The 20146-nt window shown below is 34.2% G+C and overlaps 1 protein-coding gene across 1 annotated transcript in view; it reads left to right on the forward strand.

The window, feature by feature from the left end:
• The window catches only part of ELP4 (elongator acetyltransferase complex subunit 4), a 242451-nt gene that overhangs the window by 43049 nt on the left and 179256 nt on the right, over positions 1–20146 (forward strand). The window contains exons 4-5 of the mRNA XM_051964763.1: positions 4042–4173; positions 12701–12840. Of these exons, the coding sequence (XP_051820723.1) occupies positions 4042–4173; positions 12701–12840 (272 nt within the window). The remainder of the gene's footprint in view (positions 1–4041; positions 4174–12700; positions 12841–20146) is intronic.

The following is a 20146-nucleotide window of genomic DNA, read 5'->3' on the forward strand; positions in this document are numbered from 1 at the left end:
AAAACCAAAAATATAGATTTTATATATCTATAAACCTAGAGTCATGTAAAAATTTCTTGGGCAAAGGGGGTCATGAAGTGAGAAAAGTTTAAGATATCCTGATCTAGCCCAATTCCCTCATTTCACAGTTGAAGGGACAGAGGGGAAGTGACAGCCAAGCCACATGGACAGCAGCCGAGTCAGGATTTGAATGGGGAGCCTCAGACTGAGTCCACTATGTTGACTCTGTCCCTCTGTCAGGGATGGGCACATTCTCTTTGAATGGCTGGTTCAGTTTGCTGTAGAGTCTGTTTTGTTTTATGGTTTTCTGTGTGGCTGGGCCACCCTGTTATTTGTGATTCGTTTTGTTTCCCCTGAGGGGTGCTCAGATGACCAAAGTCAAGGCTATGTTCCTTGAAATGAGAAGACAAAGTGCTGTTCTACATTTTGTTCAGGTAATTATCATGGGATGAATTCCATTGTTCCTTTTTCTTGGCATCCTGATTTCCAAGTAATATCACTCCATTTCTGCATGTGTCTTATCTTTCAGTATGTTTTGAAGTAGAAAAAAAATGCACCAACCAGAATTGGTACACTCTCATTATCCCCCTGATGTATTTTTTTTTTTTTTTACAATACTCACCCACATGTACATGATGAACACGAGCATCTTCCACTTGAGAGAATATACTCTGTGCATTTTTTTTTAAGTTTTTGATGTCTTTCCTAGGCACCTTAAAGTTTAAAATGGATTACTTTGGAATAGTGTCATAAACTAAACTGCCTTCTGGAAATATTTGAGATGACAAGTTTGTTAAGTGATGATACTGCAATTTGACAGTTGTGGTTTGAGTTTTGAAAACCCCTGAACAATGGCCAGCTTAATGAGTTAGAGGAATTCAGAGATAGGATTTACCATCTCTTCCTAAACAATGGTTTGTGAGTAGCACTCAGTTCCATTGTGTTTTTGAGATTAGCAAAGATAACACATTCCCTAAAGTATTTCAGGTATTACCTGAAAGTCCCCCAATTCAGAATAACAATTTAGATTATAGATATTTTCAAAATAGAATTAGTTTGTGAAAATTTAAACCGGAAAATTTTCTGTTCTCTTTGTTATTTCAGTAATTTTATATTTAAATATTAGCATTCTATTGTGATCTTCAGGCCTCGTTTGGAGAAAAGGGATGAATTTTGTCCAGTATCATAGGCAGTATAGCCATCTAGGTTCAAAATAGCATTTTGAGTAATTTTTTTTTCTCACAAGCCATTAAACTCTATAATTCTTTATTGATGCCACAAAACATCATGCATACATGTATTGTAGGCTAGCATTAAAAACTGAGGGAAAAACCTATGTCTTTGTATCTAAGAGAGGATACATTTGTTAAGAACACCATGAAGTGTGGGTGTGCAATTCTTTATTATTTCCCATCAGTTTTTAGCAGTGGTAGATTTGAGACCATTAGGAGAACTACCTCAAAAAATTTTTTTAAAAACAGAATACTGATTTATTTACCTGCTACTTATACCATCTAGAAGCTGGGGGTTGGAGGGAGATAATAAAATGTCAGAGTCCAAAAAACAGTGTCAGGATAGGACTAACTATGATTGAATCTATCCTGTACAAAGAAAATCTGAGAGATAACCTGGAATCAAGAAGGAACAGATAATAGAGTCTACACTGGATTACCACTATTTTCTGTAAAATTAATGTTAAATAGCTCTATAATAGTTATTACTTTGGTAAAAATAACATTCAGTAATCTAATAATACAATTTAATGAGAATCATAATATGACTTCAGCTATCTTATTCCTGTTAGGTGGAATATAAAGACATAATTATTTTATGAAAAGTCATTTTATGAAACTAATTTAAACAAAAAGGGAACAAAAATACTCACTGGCTTTTCAATGAAACTAATGATTAAATAAGTTAAATTAGAATGGTTTTCTGTGTAACAATCCTATCAACCTTGTCAAATCAAAGGTAAATATATTTGGTTGTAGAGTGTTCTAACCCATTTGAGCCTTTTCATCTCTATCTGCAGATATGCAGCAAAAGACTAGTTATTAAGTCTGTTTCATTCACATTAAATTTGGATTATGTGGTATTGTTCACATTATATTCTATCAAAAGATTGAAGTACATGGAAAAATTTTGAAAGAATGCAAAATTTCTGCTCTTATGAATAAGGTTTCTTAAAATTTAAAATCACGAAAAAATTCTAATTTGTAAGAAAAGGTTGGGTAATTTCATCATGTTTTCTTAGAATGTTAGCTGATATTATAAGAAGAATTACAATCATATTAAGAAAAGGTTTCATTTAGGAATGCTTGTAGAGCCTTCCCTTTAATCACAAAAAACCTACCTAATAGCAGAAAATTTCTAATTTACCATGAGACATTTGTAAAGAGTGAGAAACAGTCAAATAAAAATGTGAGCATGATAGAGGAGGAAGCCCTAAATCTTTTCTCTAATAGTAAGATGCATAGTTGAATTCCCCTTTTTGTTGGGAGAATAGTGACTTTTGTCACAAGCATGCATTGATAACTGAGATTATGAAGCCATCTAATAATTTAAATTAGCATTATAACAAGAGTATTTATATTTTACAAATAATGAATTAACTCTTAAAAACATAAAAATGCATTATCCTGAATAGCAGATATGACCATTCTATTTATTTTTAAGAATCTTTAAATTTTATCTTCATCAGAAAAAGAAATTTTTCCATATCTTGTATCATACATATGTTTTGTTTGAATGCCTGAAACAAAATGTTATTAGGTGGTTTTTGAAATATAACTACTTCTTTCTATCACTTGTTTTATATAGAGTTAATCTACTTTGAGGTCACTTGAAGTGAATTAATACCTGCAGCAGACAATTTAAATAAGCTTGAAATGGTTAGCTTTGGAAACAAAGATACTGATATACAACATGACTATGCATCTACTACATCACCAAGTTATACTTTCTGATTCTGCTGCATCAAAAATAAACCCAGACTATCAAGTATTTTGCTTCTTCTGTGGAATTAACTTTACTGTATGTATACACTGCATTATTTGCCCCATAACCCATTCTTGAGAGTATTATGCATAATTCTTTTAGCTGGTGGTACAGTGCATGGAGGACTGGGCTTAGAGTTAGATTCAAAACTAGCCTCAGTAACTGAATGACCCTAAGGGAATCAGTTACCATTTGTTTGCCTCTGTTTTCTTATCTGTAAAGTGGGAATAATAATATCACTTACTTCCCAGGGTTGCTGTGAGGATCAAATGAAGTAACAATTGTTAAGTGTAATTGTAAAATACATTGCTTGGCATATGGTATGTACTTTGTAAATATTATCTATTATTGTTGGTATTTTTTATTAATGTTAATAGTAATAGTAGTAGAAGTAATTCAGAAAGCAAATTGTCACGCCTACCCTTCTTCCCTCTCCCCCCCCCCAAAAAAAAGGTATATGGAATAAAAATTGGATGTTTTTTTTGTTCTATTGAGGATTTTTGATTTTGTTTTCATTGTTGAAATGGCAAACAAAAACTTGCAAGTGAAAAAGTGATATTTGATATAGGATAAATGAATGTTTTTAACTTTAATCATGTTACTTCATCTTGTTATTTCAGTGACAGACTTTTTGGTTCTTAGAATCACAAACCATGCTTTATTTTTACCTCATGGCAGATATTAACTATAATTAGAAGTAATATGTAAACTGTAATTCTAAGTTTTGATTAAAGCACATAAATAAAAAATTCATATCTGCCTCTTGGAATAGTAGTCAAGTTGTAAATAAATGAAGTATAAGCAATGATAGTACTAAGAATATTTGGATTAATATAAAAAAGCAAATATTGGATATTAATTTGCTTTAAACTCTAGTAGAGTGGGAATTAATTTCAATCATTCTATATTTCAGAATTGCATATGTTGGCATAATAGCTTTGTGTTTTTGCTAGTTGGGAAACAATTTTAAATTCTTTTGGAAATTCCAGTAATCATAATTTTTAAAAATGTATTCTTTAATAAGATGTTATTCTCCTTTATTAGGAACTTCCTGAACCATTACATGATGATAAGTATAAAAAAGAGCTTGATGAAGTAAGTAATCATAAATCACAAGGAGAGCCGGATATTTCCATGAAGATAGCCTGGCGTTACCAAAACTTACCTAAAATGGAGGTAAATCAACATATGCATAAAGTTTTCCTATAACTGTACTTATGTATTTAAATTTGTTTTGCTTATTAATTAAATGAAGGAATGTTTGCTTGTGATCATGACTTACTCAGTTTTCTCTAAGAAGTTGGAGAAATCTGCAATTTATTTTTAAAATATTTTTATCCAAAAAATTAGAATAAAAATTTTTGTTGCTTTAAGCAAATAAAATATTTATGTAAAAGATGCAGATAGCCTCATTTATTGATTCCTTGAGGTTTTTAAAAAGTTAAAGCATTTCAGATAGTTTGAATTTAATGTTTGCTAGATTTATTGAAAGAAAAAATATAAATATAAAATCAGTTATCTTTTAGAGTTGAAAAATTTTGCAACTAGAGAGATGAATGAATGTATGAGTGAATGAGAAAGCATTTATTAAGTGCTTCCTGTTTTCAAAGCATTGAGCCAAGTCAGAAATTCTTAACCTTTATAATGTCATGGACATCTTCCGTATGCTGGTAAAAGCTGTGGATACTAATGGCTGGACCCTAATAGTTGTATCATATGAGCATCACTAGACAGGACAACTGATTACATGTGATCTAGCAGTAGGTGTGACGACTAGTTATTTCTCAGTAATGATGGACTTAAGCAATATATTGTAATATTGTAATAAGTCTTAAAATTGTCTAATATGAATACTTGTGATTTCTATTGGTAAAGTCATGGTTACTAATAATACTATTGTGGTTTATTATCTCCATTGATAATTGAAGGAATTATCAGATTTTAGTAGAGATTAATGCAAATAAAGATAGGTGGATTTTTCCCCATCCACATTCATCTACAGCCTTTGAAATCTTTCTGAGAACCCCGGGTTAATACCTCTTGAGCTATAAATAGCCTAGCAGAAAAGCCTCTGCTTTCCTGGAGCTCCCTTTAGAATAGGGGGAGACAGGCTCTATAGAAAAGTTTCCTCACAGGGCCATGAGATGGGCCCAGTGCTCCATCTTCTTCACTGTCATCTCAGGTGGTGAGGCCAGATTTGTTTTGGGCATTGAGTCACTTGAAGCACTGAGCATCTGGATGCTAGGTGACTTTTGGTGGGCATCAGCCATGGCTCTGAAAAGGTCCACGTCGCAGAGGTCTGCATCTCTCCTGGGCTTCTCTAGGAGACAGAGGGCAGGGCAAGGAAAGTCATGCTGCTAGTCTGACTCAGGGGCTGCCTTCACCAGGTTGCTGAGAGCTGGTTTACTTGGCCCATCTCCTGTCTCTCCCTTGAGGTCATTTGTCAACTCAGCTGCTCCTTTGCCTTTGTATAGGATTGATTGAGCAGTGCAAGTGCTTTACCTGTGCAAGTTGTGGCCGTTCTTCAGCAGAGCAGATGATATTCATTACTTGCTATGAAAAAAATCAAAGCAAAAAATCCCTCTTCTGTGGCAATGAGCTGGCTGGGGAGAAGCCTCCTGAAATTGTCTGGACTAATACTCACAAAGCAGTCACTGCCCATTGCCAGGTCTGTAGACAGCGCCTGCCCAGCTTGCCTAGCCCTGCCCTAGCGAGGTGGCACAAAGCAGAGAGCACTGGACTCAGCAGAGTCAGGAAAACCAGAGTTCACATCTAGCCTCAGACCCTTCCTTGGTGTGGAAGCATGGAGCACCTGTCTTCCAAGGTGGTTGTGGGAATAATACTATATATTTATAAAGTGCTTGGTGACCTTGAAGCATTATACAAATGTTAGTAATAGCAGTTGTTATCATCGCTCCATCAGCATCGGCTTTGGAAAAACAGGGTCATTTCCATGATCAGATCACTTCCACAAACATCTAAGAAGTATCTTTTAAATATAGAATTAATTTAAAACTTGTCTGTATTTCCAGGACTTGTAATTTCATCCACTTGTATATTCTTCCCTCAGACAAAGGTTACAGGCCAGCTATCATATTATATAGGACTTGTAACCATAATACCTCTAAGCTATTGCCCTGGAGGGTAGAGGGCTTCCACCATTCACAATATAGTTAGTCCCGTAGAGCATGCCAAATGACCTCCCATCACACCTCCACTCAGGTGGTCCAAAATTCCCTTTGCTTTCTCACTGGTCTGACAGCCATGAGGAGTCTACCACTTAGAAAAGGTGCTCTTTCCATTTAACTGACACACACTACTATATATAGGCCCAGGGAAGCATGGAGATGCAGGTTTCCAAGGCCTAGGGCAGTGGTTCTCAAAGTATGGTCTAGAGAATCCTGGGAATCTCTGAAACCCTTTTAGAGGGTCTACAAATTCAAAAATAGTTTTTATTTCCAGTATGGTAAATGTCTATAAATATAACCCAAATAAACAAAAACACTTTGGAGAGATCCTCAATAATTTTTAATAGGATAAAGATACTGAAAACAAAAGTTTGAGAACCACTGGCCTAGGGGCTCACATGGTATCATTAAGATACCTGGTTTAGAGACACTGACCATTTCAAATGCTGCATCCAACTTTGGTGACTGAACTAGCTGTCAAATGTAATCACTAAAGAAATCTGAATTGTGAATGTGTGGCTATTGGACATTTCAGACAAACGAAGAAAGTAGTCATATTTATACAGTACGTCATGAGTGTTTTTAATGAAAGCTTTCTGTATGAGTTTTTTACATTTTTTATAAAATGCTAATTTTCTGCATATAAAAGATGATTTGTTTATCTACCATCGATATTGGCAGGGAGGAAGGGTTTATTTTTCTGTAAAGATAATGTGGACCATTCATAGACAATTTTACTCAAATTATTAACACAGAAAAGGGTATTAGTATAGGAATCATGAGACAATAGTCCTCATAATGCAAAACTGGATCTATATGAACCCATAAAAAGATTTCATTAAAAATATTCAACAGCTGATGAGTTTTTTTTTTTTTAATATTACTCATCTAAGAAACATTTCATGCCAATTGGATGGAATCACTGGACCTGATACTGAGAGAAATATAAAGTGTAAGCCTTAAGGTACTTGCTGGCTCTTGTAGATAAAAGACAGAAACAGAGCTGGCTAGAATAAATTCTTTCATGGTTAGTGCAATGGATAGTTGATAGATCAGGTGTCATGTAAGATTCACGGGGGAATATTATGGACAACTGATAGGAGACTAGAGATCAAGGGAAATTTCATTGAGGAAAAGCATTTTGAGTTGGGACTCAAAAAATGAGGAGAAATCAAAGAGCTAAAGAAAGAAGAATAAATCCATTCTAGACAATGAATCCATTGTAGGGAGGCAAAAAATGAAGTGTTTGGTCAAAGTTTAGAGAATAATAAACTTTTTCCTAGAGCCTGAAGGAGAGTTATTGGAGATTAAGGATGGGCAGATAGTGTGGCAAAAGATTTTGGAGGGCTTCAGAGACCAAGCAAAAGAGGCTGAACTTTACTTAGAAATTGGAAAAGCACTAAAGACTTGTATACTAATGAAAAAGATTTTTATGAATGAAAAATGGATGGGTGTAAGAAAAAAAGCAAAGGAAAAAAAACTTAAGAGGTTACTGCAGACTGCCCAGAGCAATAGTGACTGACTGTGCTTTCTAGAGTGGTGGCAGGATGGACATAAAGGAAAATGTTTGATCATGGGGATTCTTAACCTACAATCCTTGATTTTTAAAACAAGAGCTTATTTACAGAGCTTGTTTTTAAAAAATAATAATAATTTGACAATCATACTTCATTATAATTGGTTTCTTTTGTAATCCTAGGTAATTTATGAATTTAAAAATATTAAGGAAGGGGTCCATAGGTTAGACTGCCAAAACAGCGTGGGAGTCTCTAACACAAAGAATTTTTGGTTTAAGGGTTGGTTTTTATTTTTCAAATTCTGTTTTGTTTTGCTTTTTTTTTTTTTTTTTTCTGGCTCTTTCCCATCTCTCCTTGACATTGGAGGGGAGGAAAGAAGAAGAAAGCAAGGAGAGAGAAGGAAAGAAGGGAGAATCCTTCTAACAATTGCATAATTAAATAAAACAAATTCTTGACCATGGCCAAAACATACTTATTAGATCATGCCCTCCACTTGTAGGTTTAACACAGAGTTGTGTCCTGGACACTTTTCCTTTCGCCTTCCACACTACTACTCTTGGTGATCTTCTCAGATCCCATGGTTTTAATTATCATCTCACAGATGTACCCATCCTGTCTTCTCTCTCTGCTAATCTCCAGTCTCATAACCCCTCCTGCCTTACAAACATCTCAGACTGGATGTCCCAAAGTGGACTCATGGCTTTTCTCTTTAAATCCCCCCCTCTTCCTCACTAGCTTATCATGGCATCCCTCAGCTCTGAGGTCTACAAGTCACACCCGGGATCCTCCTCCTCAATCTCTCCCTTACCCCTCTCCCCCCAATCCAATTGCTTGGCAAGGCCTTTCAGTTTCTCCTCTGTGATCTCTCTGATCCATTCCCTTCTTTGGTTCATATTTCTCACTTCCGGTCCTGCTGCAGACCTTCCTCACCTCATCTCTGGACTGCTACAAGGGCGTCCTGCAGAGTCGGCCCTCCTCAAGGCTCCTTACACTTCAGTCCGTCTTTCATAGTGATTTTTCTCCAACCCATGTCATTTTACTACTATGTCATCTTACTACTCACTAACTTCCAGTGGCTTCCTATTGCTTCCATGACCAAATATAAAATCCTCTGCCTGACATTCAGAGCCCTTTATCCCCTGCCTTCTCTCATTTCAATCTTCTTATACTTGACTCCCTACCATGTACTCTTTATCTAGTACCACTGCTCCTGGCCATTCTATGTCCAAGGCACTGGCATTTCCTCTGGATCGCTTCCATACCTGCAATTCTCCCTCCTCATTTCCATTAAACTGGCTCCCCGGGCTTCCAATCTCACTAAAATCCCATAAGCCTTTCCCAATTCCTTTTAATTCTAATACCTTCCTGATCTCAGATATTTACTATTTTCCTGCTTGGAGGCATCTGGATGGCACAGAGCACACCAGGTCTGGAGTGAGGAAAACCTGAGTGTAAGTCCAATCTCAGATTCTTCCTAGCTATGTGACCCTGGGCAAGTCCCTTCATCCTGTTTGCCTCAGTTTCTATAAACTATAAAATGAGCTGTAGAAGGAAATGGTAAATACCCCAGTATCTCTACCAGAAAAACCCAAATGGAGTTAGGGAGTCAAATATGATCAAATAACAAATTTTCCTATTTATCCTATTGTGCCTGTTTTTTTGCTTGTTGTCTCCCTCCATTAGATGGAGGGCAAAGTTTTTCTTTTGCCATTTTTTTGTATCCCAGATGCAGTGCTTTGCCCAGTACCTGGAACATAATAGGCCTCTAATAAATGTAGATTGACTAACAAATGACTCAATCTGTACTGAGGCTCACTGTGTGTATATGACACACACACAAATTAAGAACCCTTGATCTAGAGCTAAAGAAATTCTTAGGGGTCATTTCCTTAGAACCTCCTCATTTTGTGAATGAGGAAAACTAAGACCTAAAGTATAAATTTGACCATGATGAATTAACATAGATTTATTTTTAAGTATATGATAATGTTGTTTTTTCATATGGACCTTAATTTGAGCAGGATTTTTTATAGATGAAATAACTTAATTGTTTATTTTTGATTACTACTCCTGAAAATCAAATTCAGAAATCTGTTTAGATAGATATCAATTTATTTCCATAAATTGCTTTTATTGGAGTGGATAAGAGGGGATACTCTTTGTTCTTGATTTTTTTTCCTACAAAAGGTTTCAAGAGTTGTAATTGTATCATATTATTTCATTGTTTATCTGCAAACTATATTTGTTCATTCCAGATTAAATTTTAATCCCTAACTAAAACTAGTATATTAAGGGAAACTGAAAGATATACAGATTTTTTTCAGTGAAGTATTTTTATTCTTGGTCAGTTGGTAAACTGTTACACGAAATTCATTTTGTACCATTATTCATCCCCCTCAAAAAAATGCATTTTCTTTCTCATCAGTATTATAATTAGAAATACTAATAATTAGTGGTAGCCTAAAAGAAGACTTTGTTCACTGATAATTTAGTGCATTTCTTTCTGTACCCGCTCACTCGTAGGACTCCAGGAAGCCTCCGTCCACTAATAAATTTATCAAGTCTAACTTAAAAGAAGTGGAAAGTCTCCCTTTCTTTCTCTCTCCATGGCCAGTCTGCTAAAACAGATTATTCATGCTTACTTGATTCAGGTAGGCTTTTGCAAGCTTCCCCACTAGGCCTGGGAATGTGGTACATTGAGGCCTATTCAGAGGCTTCTGACATAGACCAGGCTTTTATTGCGTGGTGTTTTATTAGAGCCAAATCCTAGTCTCCACCCAGTTTGTTGGCACTCTACTTATTCTTTTGAATCGAGAAAGGTTATCACCTACCTTAATCCCTGCAGCAGCGTGGATTAAGGACACCAATGTGCCCCAGGATTCTCAAAGAGGATCCTGGAAACTTCTTGTTTCTTCTTTTTGGCTGTCTTTACTAAACTCTTTGGGGCCTTAGTGAGGATTTGCATCTGAAATGGGCAACCTGGAGCTTTTCTCAATGAAGACATCAGATCAAAGTTCAGTTAGTCAAGGCCTTTCTAAAACATTAAGGGGGCTTGGACTTATACAAGAAAAAGATGAGCTCTAGCAGAGATTGCAGTAAAAACATTTTGAACTGTAATCCGGATAAAGGATAGATTATAGGCCAAAGAACAGACCCTGTTTAAATTGCTTTCACAACCTTTAGACTAAATAACTTTACACTCTGTTTTTTTATAAAGCATATATTTTAACATAAAATTTAATTGTTTACAAATGTTTAAATATTAGTTAAACACCAAAGTAAAATTGCTTTATGTATCTTCAAAGTTAAAGAAAAGACATGAAATGAACACTTAATTCTTGAGCTTAGAGTAGGAGATCTTACTCAAAAGATCATACCTTTCAGTAAATCATCTTAAATGATAAAATGCAGGGAGGAATGAACAAAATCTCCTTTATTTCATTTAAGAATTCATTTGACTAAGATATTGAATATTGGTTTAAAATTTAATTTTAATTTTTCTGCAGTTTTAATTATTAATTTGACATTTTGATTTAATTCAGAAATAATTGTGTTTGAGCACTAATGTATCCTAAGTACTTAATAATAATTGTAAAATATTGTCTATTTGTTGGATTATAATCTAAATGGTCTTAAGTTTTAGTCCACAAGTCTGATCAAAGACCTACAATCTTTCAAGGCCTTTTGGCTTCTGGAGTAATTCTTCTCTTTTTAGTGTGTGTATTTTGCAGTCAGTTCTTTTCCCTGGAAGTCAGAATAATAGGATGCAGGGCTCAATCAAACAAGAAACTCTCACAGTGATCTTTCTAAAATCCTTCACCAACAGAAATACATAGGACTTTAAACTTAAATCTGGATTGTATGCTTTTTAAAAAAATTTTTTGCCTTGCTTAGGAATTCGAATAATAATCTTGCAGTTTCATAGTTGTGGGCTAGAAACTAGTCTTGTAATTTCATTGATATTGGAAGCTTTCAGTCCAGAACTCCCCCTATTCATATAACCTTAAGAGTTGCTTAGAGCACTGAGAGTTAGGGACTTCTCCAAGGTCACTCAAACAGATGTCTCAGAAATGGGATACAAGTCTAGACTTTCCTATCCCCTAAGCTTCCCCACCTGGTTGCTCTCACAATTTCACAATTGAAATATTAATTTATTATGATATTTTAAAGTATGTACACCATACTTACTTTTTTTACATATTTACTTGTGTGAAGAGGAGACTGCTAAGTGAGAGATCTTAAAATTCTAAAAAAGGATCTGGATGAATTTGTTTGTGTCTAATGTTTAAAGATACTGAGCAATGTTCCAACTTAACATCTTAGCTCCTTGGGAGTAGGGATCCTTTCATTCTTTGTACTTCTACAAGCTCAGTGCCTGGCATATAGTACTTAATAAATGTTTATGGAGTTTTTGATTAGTAAACTTATATGTCTAAAACTTACAGGAGCAACCATTTTAAAATGACACATGAACTGAGAGGAGTCCCAGCAGTTGGGGAATATTAATGTAAGGAAATATTATTATGCTATGAAAAATGATGAGCTGGCATATTTCAGAAAAATCTGGAAAGACTTACATGAACTGATGCTAAGTAAAATGAGCAGAACCAGGAGTACCACAGTAACAGCAACATAGTCAATTGTGATAGACTTAGCTCTTCTCAACAAAACAATTCCCAAAAAACTTTTCACATCCAGATTCTATCTGAAAGAGATTGAAGCATACTATTTTCACTTTCATTTTGTGACTTTTTCCTTTTGTTCTGTTTCTTTAATGACATGACCGATATGGAAATATGTTTAATGTGATTGTACATATATAACCTATATCATATTGCTTTTCATGAGAGATGAGAAAGAGGAAAGGTGAGAGGAAGAAGAGAAGGATAAAAATTTGGAACTCGAAATCTTATTTAAAAAATCAAGTGTTGAAAATTTTCTTTACATGTAATTGGGGGGAAAATACTACTTAAAATGATACATGGTCTTTCTCATCAGGCTGGCCCAGGATCATCTTCACGATTTGGTCACTATTACGATGTATCAAAAAGGATGTCCCAAGAGATGATTCATTCTGCAAAGTGTCACAGATTTTTTCTTCCAGAAGAAATTGCTTCACTTCCTAATGGAGAATCATGGTAAGTTCATAACTTGTCTAGGACTTAAAATTTCAAAAAATGATATAAACAAAGTTTTGATTTGAAAGCGCCCATAACTTTTAAATATGTCACAAAAAATTAAATTTTAATTTTTTACATTATAAGCATTCATGGCTGTATATATATTTTGTTGTATTTCATTGTAAAATGATTTTTCCTCTTCTTTTCCAAGTCTTATCACCTTTATCCCTGCTGTTATTTTAAATCTCAACAGTTAAACATTTTAGATACTAGATATTTCTAAGTCCCTGCTGCTTTAATTAGCAGTAAATTATGAAATAGCTCTAAATCACTGCTTATTGGTATTCCATGTAATAAGTACTTAATAATGATAGCTTTCTGATCATGATGGCAGTGAAAATAATGTAAAATAATACCACATCCTCTATTTTTTGTTAGGTGATTTTTAAAAGAAGACAAGCAAGCTTGCCATGTTATCTAATACCAAAAAGCCATCAATAGATTGATACAATTACTAGTGTGATGAGCAGAGGTCAGGTTTTTATTTCTTAAAGCTTTCGGTTTCTAACTGGAATGTAAATACAGCAATCTTCATACATTTGGTATACAGCCAAGACTATTAGGTGTTCATCTAAATCAGTACCAATGTGACACTAATAACTTGTATTTATGTTACTAAATCTATGAAAATTGCAAGATTTTTAGTATTCAGGAATTTCTAGGCATCCAAACATTTCAGTTTTGTGATTTAACTCAAATGAATTTAGGATGAGAGATGGGTGTTCCCAAGAACCAATATCAAATTCTTTGAAATCCAATTCTTTTACAATTAGATTAGTAGATATAGTAGTTTGTAGGTAGCTAAGCAGAAATGGAAATTTTGAAATTGAGGAAGCTCTGTGGCACAAACTTGAGTTCATATCCAATAGCTGTATGATTCTGGGCAAATCATGGTTTTCCCAGTTACAAAATGAAAATAATAGAACCTATTTCTCAGGCTTGTTGGGAGGCTCAAATGAATTATATTTGTTAAAGTACTCAGTGTAGTTCCTAACATATAATAGGCAACTACAAAAATGCTACCTATAACAACAGTACTAATAATAACAGATGAAGTAATTTGGAAATCTGTTTGTCAAACCATGTCATTTCGGACACATAGAAATTTGGTTAAGATCTTAATGTATTGTAGCTAGGTTGGTTTTAGTAGGAAGTTCTTAGGACTCTTTTCCAGACTATGGTTCCAGACTTGGTGTATCCCTTGTTGATCTCTCCCCTAGTCCCATGAAACAAGGATGTTTCACGGTGTCAGGAGACTTGACTTCCTCTCTGCCAGTCAGTAGCTGTATAATCTTGAATTCTGTGAACCTCTATTTCTTCATTTGCAGCACCCAAATAGAGTAAACTCACAGTTTTGGATAAGTCTTTAATGTTTACATGTCACAGCCTTCATATTAATGTTAATTGAAAAAAACTATCAGAATTCAGACTCAGTGATGGTTTCCATAGATTTAATATTTAAATATTTCAGAAGTCTGTGATTCTCTTCTCACCAACACCAGTCTCGACCTCTTTGTAATCAGTGGGTGGCAGACTAGTTTTCATCTAGTGTTCAGTAGATGCTTCATAATTATTTGTGGATTGATTAATTGGTTTCCAGCTTGTCGGAACTTTTGCCACAGTTCATGTAACTTAGTTTTCATCTAGTATTCAGTAGATGCTTCATAATTATTTGTGGATTGATTAGTTGGTTTCCAGCTTGTCAGAACTTTTGCCACAGTTCATGTAACTTCTGGCACAGCTTCTGAAAGCCTCAAGTCATTGCTGGGCTTCCAGAGGCACAATTGTAGGAATTCATCTTGTGATGAATGACTTCTCTCATCTTACAATGTTGAACTGAATCTTAAGGCATATTCTTTTTTGGGATTTTCCCAAGGACCAGAACCCAGATATGTGAAATGATTAAGCTCTGTGTTTGCTTATTACTTACAAATGGTTACAAAGATAGTGAAATATCTAGTCTTTGCTATTTGTTTTGCTAATTTAAATCATTAAATTAAATTTAATGGTTTATCTAGAGGGTTGTCATCTCTTGATTTTCATTTTCTTCCATTGACCTGCAACCTTCTTGGTCCTTTATCACCAATTTGATCTTTTTTTAACCAGAAGTATATTAAGCAGAGATAAGAGAGATTTACTTCCAGGTCATCTGTTTTATCCTAAAATAGCTTCATAATAAGGAGCTGCTGGTGAGGAATATCCATTAGAGTGCAAGACTCCACATTTGCAGCCCACACTTCTCAGCAAGGCCAAATTCCAAGGATCTGGAAAAGGAAGTTCTCACCATCAAAAATAGAGTTTACTCTATTTGGGTGCACCAACTTTGGCACAGTTGAATAATTCAACATCAGAGAAAGATATGATTTTGTCTACACTTAAAGAAGATGCTTTACCCTTTACTTAGCCCCTACACCTTTCCATATGATCTGCAACTAAAATCTCTACTATATGCCATCTAATTGCTAAAATGTAAGCTCCTGGAGAGCAGGGATTGTCTTATTTTATTATTATTATTTCTAGTGGCCTTTGCACATAAGTATTTAATAAGTGTTTTTCAATTTATTCATATAGCTAATGGTCATAGTATCATTTGCTTCACTACTAAAAAATTTTGACACTCAGAAATAAAATTTTTAAAAAATTCATTGTCACTACAATTTATAAACAGTTAAAATAGCCACTACAATTTTCTTTACTTGTTAGCCTTTTATAGTCCCCTTTCTTCAGACAGCTCAAGGCTCTGTACAAGAAATTCACAAATTGTTTTTTAAAAAAAAAGAAAAGAAAAAATATCTCAGAACAGTTTCTATATGGAAGTGGTTGCTCAATATATAACTTTAATTATGAAGGTTTTTTTCAGATATTTTAATGTAATACAAATAAGGAAAGGTTGACAGTAAAGAAAATTTACAATTTTGAAAAAAGGTCTAAATATTTGATTATCAGATCTTGTAGATAAAGTAATAAGTACTACATGAAAAGGATCTTTCCATCCAGTCATCCATCTTGGATCATGTTGTTATTCTGTCCCATTCTTTAATTCTTAAATTCCATTGATCATAGTGTTAACTTCTATGCAGTACAGACTAAAGCACTCCATTGAATCTGTGATAATATTGATATAGATATTCTCATCCCATCCGTGTCTTGTCTATGTCCTGCCAGATCACAGGGGATCCTTCTGGCAGATTGAAGGCTTTCTTTAGGTTCCCTTCAAGTAGCAAAGACTCCAGTAAGTAGTATGGGGGGAGGGGGGGGTCCATTGTTCATCCTTCACCTTTGTCTTATGATCAGGCCACTTTTTTCCTGATCACGTGTTCTTCTGTGACATTCTTCACATCATTTCTCCTTTGTTATTTCTTGGTTATAATCTATTGCGTCCTGCTTATCCCGTGTACCTTTTGTTTGCCTTTTGGGCAATACTCAATTTCAGTTTTTTTTTTTTTTTTTTTGTTATGAACTTTATCAGCAACAAACAAAAATATTTTAGCATACAAAAGAAAAAGAGAGGATGCAATATATTGTTTCTGTATTTTCCCAAGAAAAACCAGTTTCTTTTAAGTACAGTTAGCTTCCTGTAACAAATATTAATAAATAATTCTCTATTTTAAAAATAATATATTAAATTTGTATTTTTCTTCACTAATTCTCTGTCTCTACTCCAGTTCTGCTGAATTCATGTATACAGCAATAGCCTATTTCTGAATATGGGAAATATATTTTTAAGTAGCATAGTATATTTTAATACTATTTCCCCAGTTTTCTAAGTAAGTGTGATGTCACTGAATTTCCTTACTCTTAGTCTTTTCAAAAATAATTTGTCTTTAATGGACATAAGCTCCAGAGGCAAAATATCTGTTATTTCTGTCTTTGGCTAAGCTAATTTAGCCACTCTATATGCCCATGCATTGATCATTAAATAGCATTATGCCTCTTTTGCTTCTTGGCACCTTGGTTTATAGAAGTCAAAACATTTATCCATATTTTAGTCATTGTTGCCATTTATTAATATTTTAGTTTTCATTGATCTAAAATTAATTAATTAATTAATTGCTTTTTATGTACCAAGCACTGTGTTAGGTACTAAAGATTATTTTTTAAATTGAAATAGTTATGGTGCAATGGATAGAGCACCAGCCCTGAAGTCAGAAGGACCTAAGTTCAAATCTGGCCTCAGACACTTAACGCTTCCTGACTGTGTGACTCTGGGCAAGTTTCAAGTCATACAATCTCCACCCCCCCCCAAAAAAAAAAAATAAAATAAAATAAAATAATTTTTTTTAAAAAAAAACTCTTGCCTTCAGAGAGTTTACATTGTCTTGCAAGATAGTAGAAAAATAGATGCTAGACAGATAGATGAATGGATAGATGGGTAAATTGATATGTACGTATCTATCTGCCTATGGGGGGGTACTTATAAAATAATAGGGGGTTATTTCAGTCACTAGCAGCTGGGAGGAAAAATGAAAAGCATCCTAGAGAAGGGAACCCAGGACTTGAGCTATGAAGGAATCCAGCTACTCTAAGGGATGGTAGACAGAGGGAAGTATGTTCCAGCTAAGATACCAAGATAACAATGATGTGCCATGTAAGAGAAACTACAAACAGCCTAGTTTGGCCAAACCTCATAGGGTGTGCAAAAGGGTCATATAATAAGGCTGGAAAAGTAGATGAGTGCCAGTAGGTTTAAAGGCCAAACAGGAGTTTATAGCCAGTCCTAGCTATAATAAAGAACTGCTGCAGTTTGTTCGATAGAGGATTAGATATATAGAAGAAATTCTATGGAGGAAAAATTAGAAAGAGAAGAGAATTGAGATAGAAAGACCAATTAGGAAGCTGTTACTGTAATCTAGAGAAGAGTTGATGAGGAACTGAACTAGGTGGTGGCTGTGTGAATAGGAAGATTCTTCCTTTTACTGATAAGAAAATAGTATTTTATCATTTAATCCAGAGGCAGAAACATTACCATGAAACCCAAACTTTTGGGTTATTTGTTTCATCTGGCACATTTTAAACATTAAATAAATATAAGTTCATCCTGCCAACTCTTCTTTGAATAGATTTCTTTAATTTTGGAAATGCGTGGCAATAATAGGTTAGGGTCTCTCTGCCTCTCCCTTTCTCTCTCCTTCCTCTCCCTCTCCTTCTTCCTCTTCTTTTCCCTCTCCCCCTCTCTCTGTGCGTCTTTTTCTATGTAGGTACATACATACATACACACATGCATATAGATATAGATACAAATACAGAGATTGAAATTTTCCTGGCAACTAGAAAGTGGTAAAACACTTTTCTTCACTAATAAAACAACACTTACATGTTTTTAAATAAAATTTAAATGCTCCCAAATTCCTATGACAAGCATAAAAAAAGAGTTACCTGAAGAAAATAAACCCTAGTAAAACATCCACAAAAAAATTAAAGTTTTTCAAGAAATATAGTACAGACATGTTTACTAAAACATCTATGACATTTCTTCTTTGTGCTTAAGGAATAATTTTTGGGAAAATGAGAACATTAAAGGATTGGTTTTATAAAGAAATGAAATGCACTATGAAATTAAAATGTAAAAGTATAACTGCATTTGAAAATAAAGTCAGGTATAACCATTTTCAGGCATTATGAAAAACACAAATTCTAGAGTTACAAAAAATATATTTCCTGATTCTGTATAGACACAGCCCTCTAAAGCTAAAATCTTACATTTAAAAATGTTTGTGAAGAGCTTTCTTTGTTCTGAAAACTAATAGTTCAGAGTAGAATAAGAAGACTCATAGATTTTCATTAACAAGTCAGTGTTTCAATTTTAGGGCATTTAATTGATCATTCATTTATTTCCTATTAAACTTAAATGCTTAATTAAATGTAATTAAACTTTAAACATGTAATTAAATTAATTTTGAAAATGGCTGCTCTACCATATGAGATTTATTTTAATTTATGAAAAGCGTGTGCTCATTTCACCAAAAAAGAACTTCACTGGTTCATTTCAAAAAGAATAATGCCATGCTTTATAGTAGTCCTTACTTTTCATAATTAAGACTGCAGCCACTGTTCTAGAGAATGTACTGTACAACTTCAACTTTTTGGAATGAATTGTTCAATGTTCCAGGAAGGGATTGAACCAATTGGCCTAAAAGATCTTTTTGAGCTCTAAACTTAAGAATCTGTGTATACATTGTAGGTAGCTAGATGACACAGTAGACATAATTCTGAGACTAGAAACAGTCTTTTTCTGTGTTCAAATCTGGCCTCAGGTGATTATTACCTGTGTGACCCTGGCCAAGTCACTTAATCCTATTTGTCTCAGTTTTCTCATATGTAAATGAGCCAGAGAAGGAAATGGCAAGAAACTCTAGTATCTTTGCCAAGAAAACCTCAAATCAGGTCATGAAGTCACACGTGACTGAAATGGCTAAACAACAAATGTAAAAATTAGGGCTTTTTTAAGTAAGAGGAAAAAATGAAAATTGCCCTAAATATCTAATAATTACGTTTTTCTTTGTAGTATGTCAGTGCAGTTAGATTAACCTATCAAATTGAAACCTGAGAAAAAGGAATTCTACTTTAACTGTACAAGAGGTTTTCTTCAGTCATCATCTGAAAAAGAGTCAGGAGTTAGAGAAATACAGAGAAGGGGACAGTTGTTCTATGCACAGGAAATGCTTTGAACAAAGCATAGTACTATTATTACTCAAGAAAACTTTTGTAGGAAAGTATGATTTTAAAAATTTGTGAATTGTACCTTAAAAAAAAAAATGTGATTCCAAACTGGCTTCTTTCCTTGCCTGCTTTGTTTATTTGTTTTATTTGATTTTCATATAGTTGAACCACCTGAAACAATGTGAATTATGTTAATAGCTGTAACAAAACTGATTGACCAAAAATTTTGATTACTTTAATTTGCTTTTGCAGATGTTTTGCTTTTTAATTTTTTTTTAGCTGACAAATAATATAACTAATTCAACCATTAGACTAGTCAGGTAAGAAAAAAAATTTAAACGGAGCAAACAGAAGTTAAAAGCCAGACTGTAGAAAGTTAAGAAGAGAATGAGAGGAGAGAGAGTGACAAGCACTATTGTAAATGGCCTTCTTGAAGAGTTTAGCCAAAAAAGTCGAGTGATATGGAGCAACAGTTAGCAGGGATGGATGGATCAGATGAAAGTTTTTTGAAGATGGAAAGACAGACATGGGTATGTTTGTAGCCATTAAAGCATACAATAATTAGGAGAGATGTGATAAGTTAATTGGGGAGGTGTAAAGGTTT

This window comes from Antechinus flavipes, chromosome 6 (genome assembly GCF_016432865.1).
Source record: "Antechinus flavipes isolate AdamAnt ecotype Samford, QLD, Australia chromosome 6, AdamAnt_v2, whole genome shotgun sequence".
NCBI lineage: Eukaryota > Metazoa > Chordata > Mammalia > Dasyuromorphia > Dasyuridae > Antechinus > Antechinus flavipes.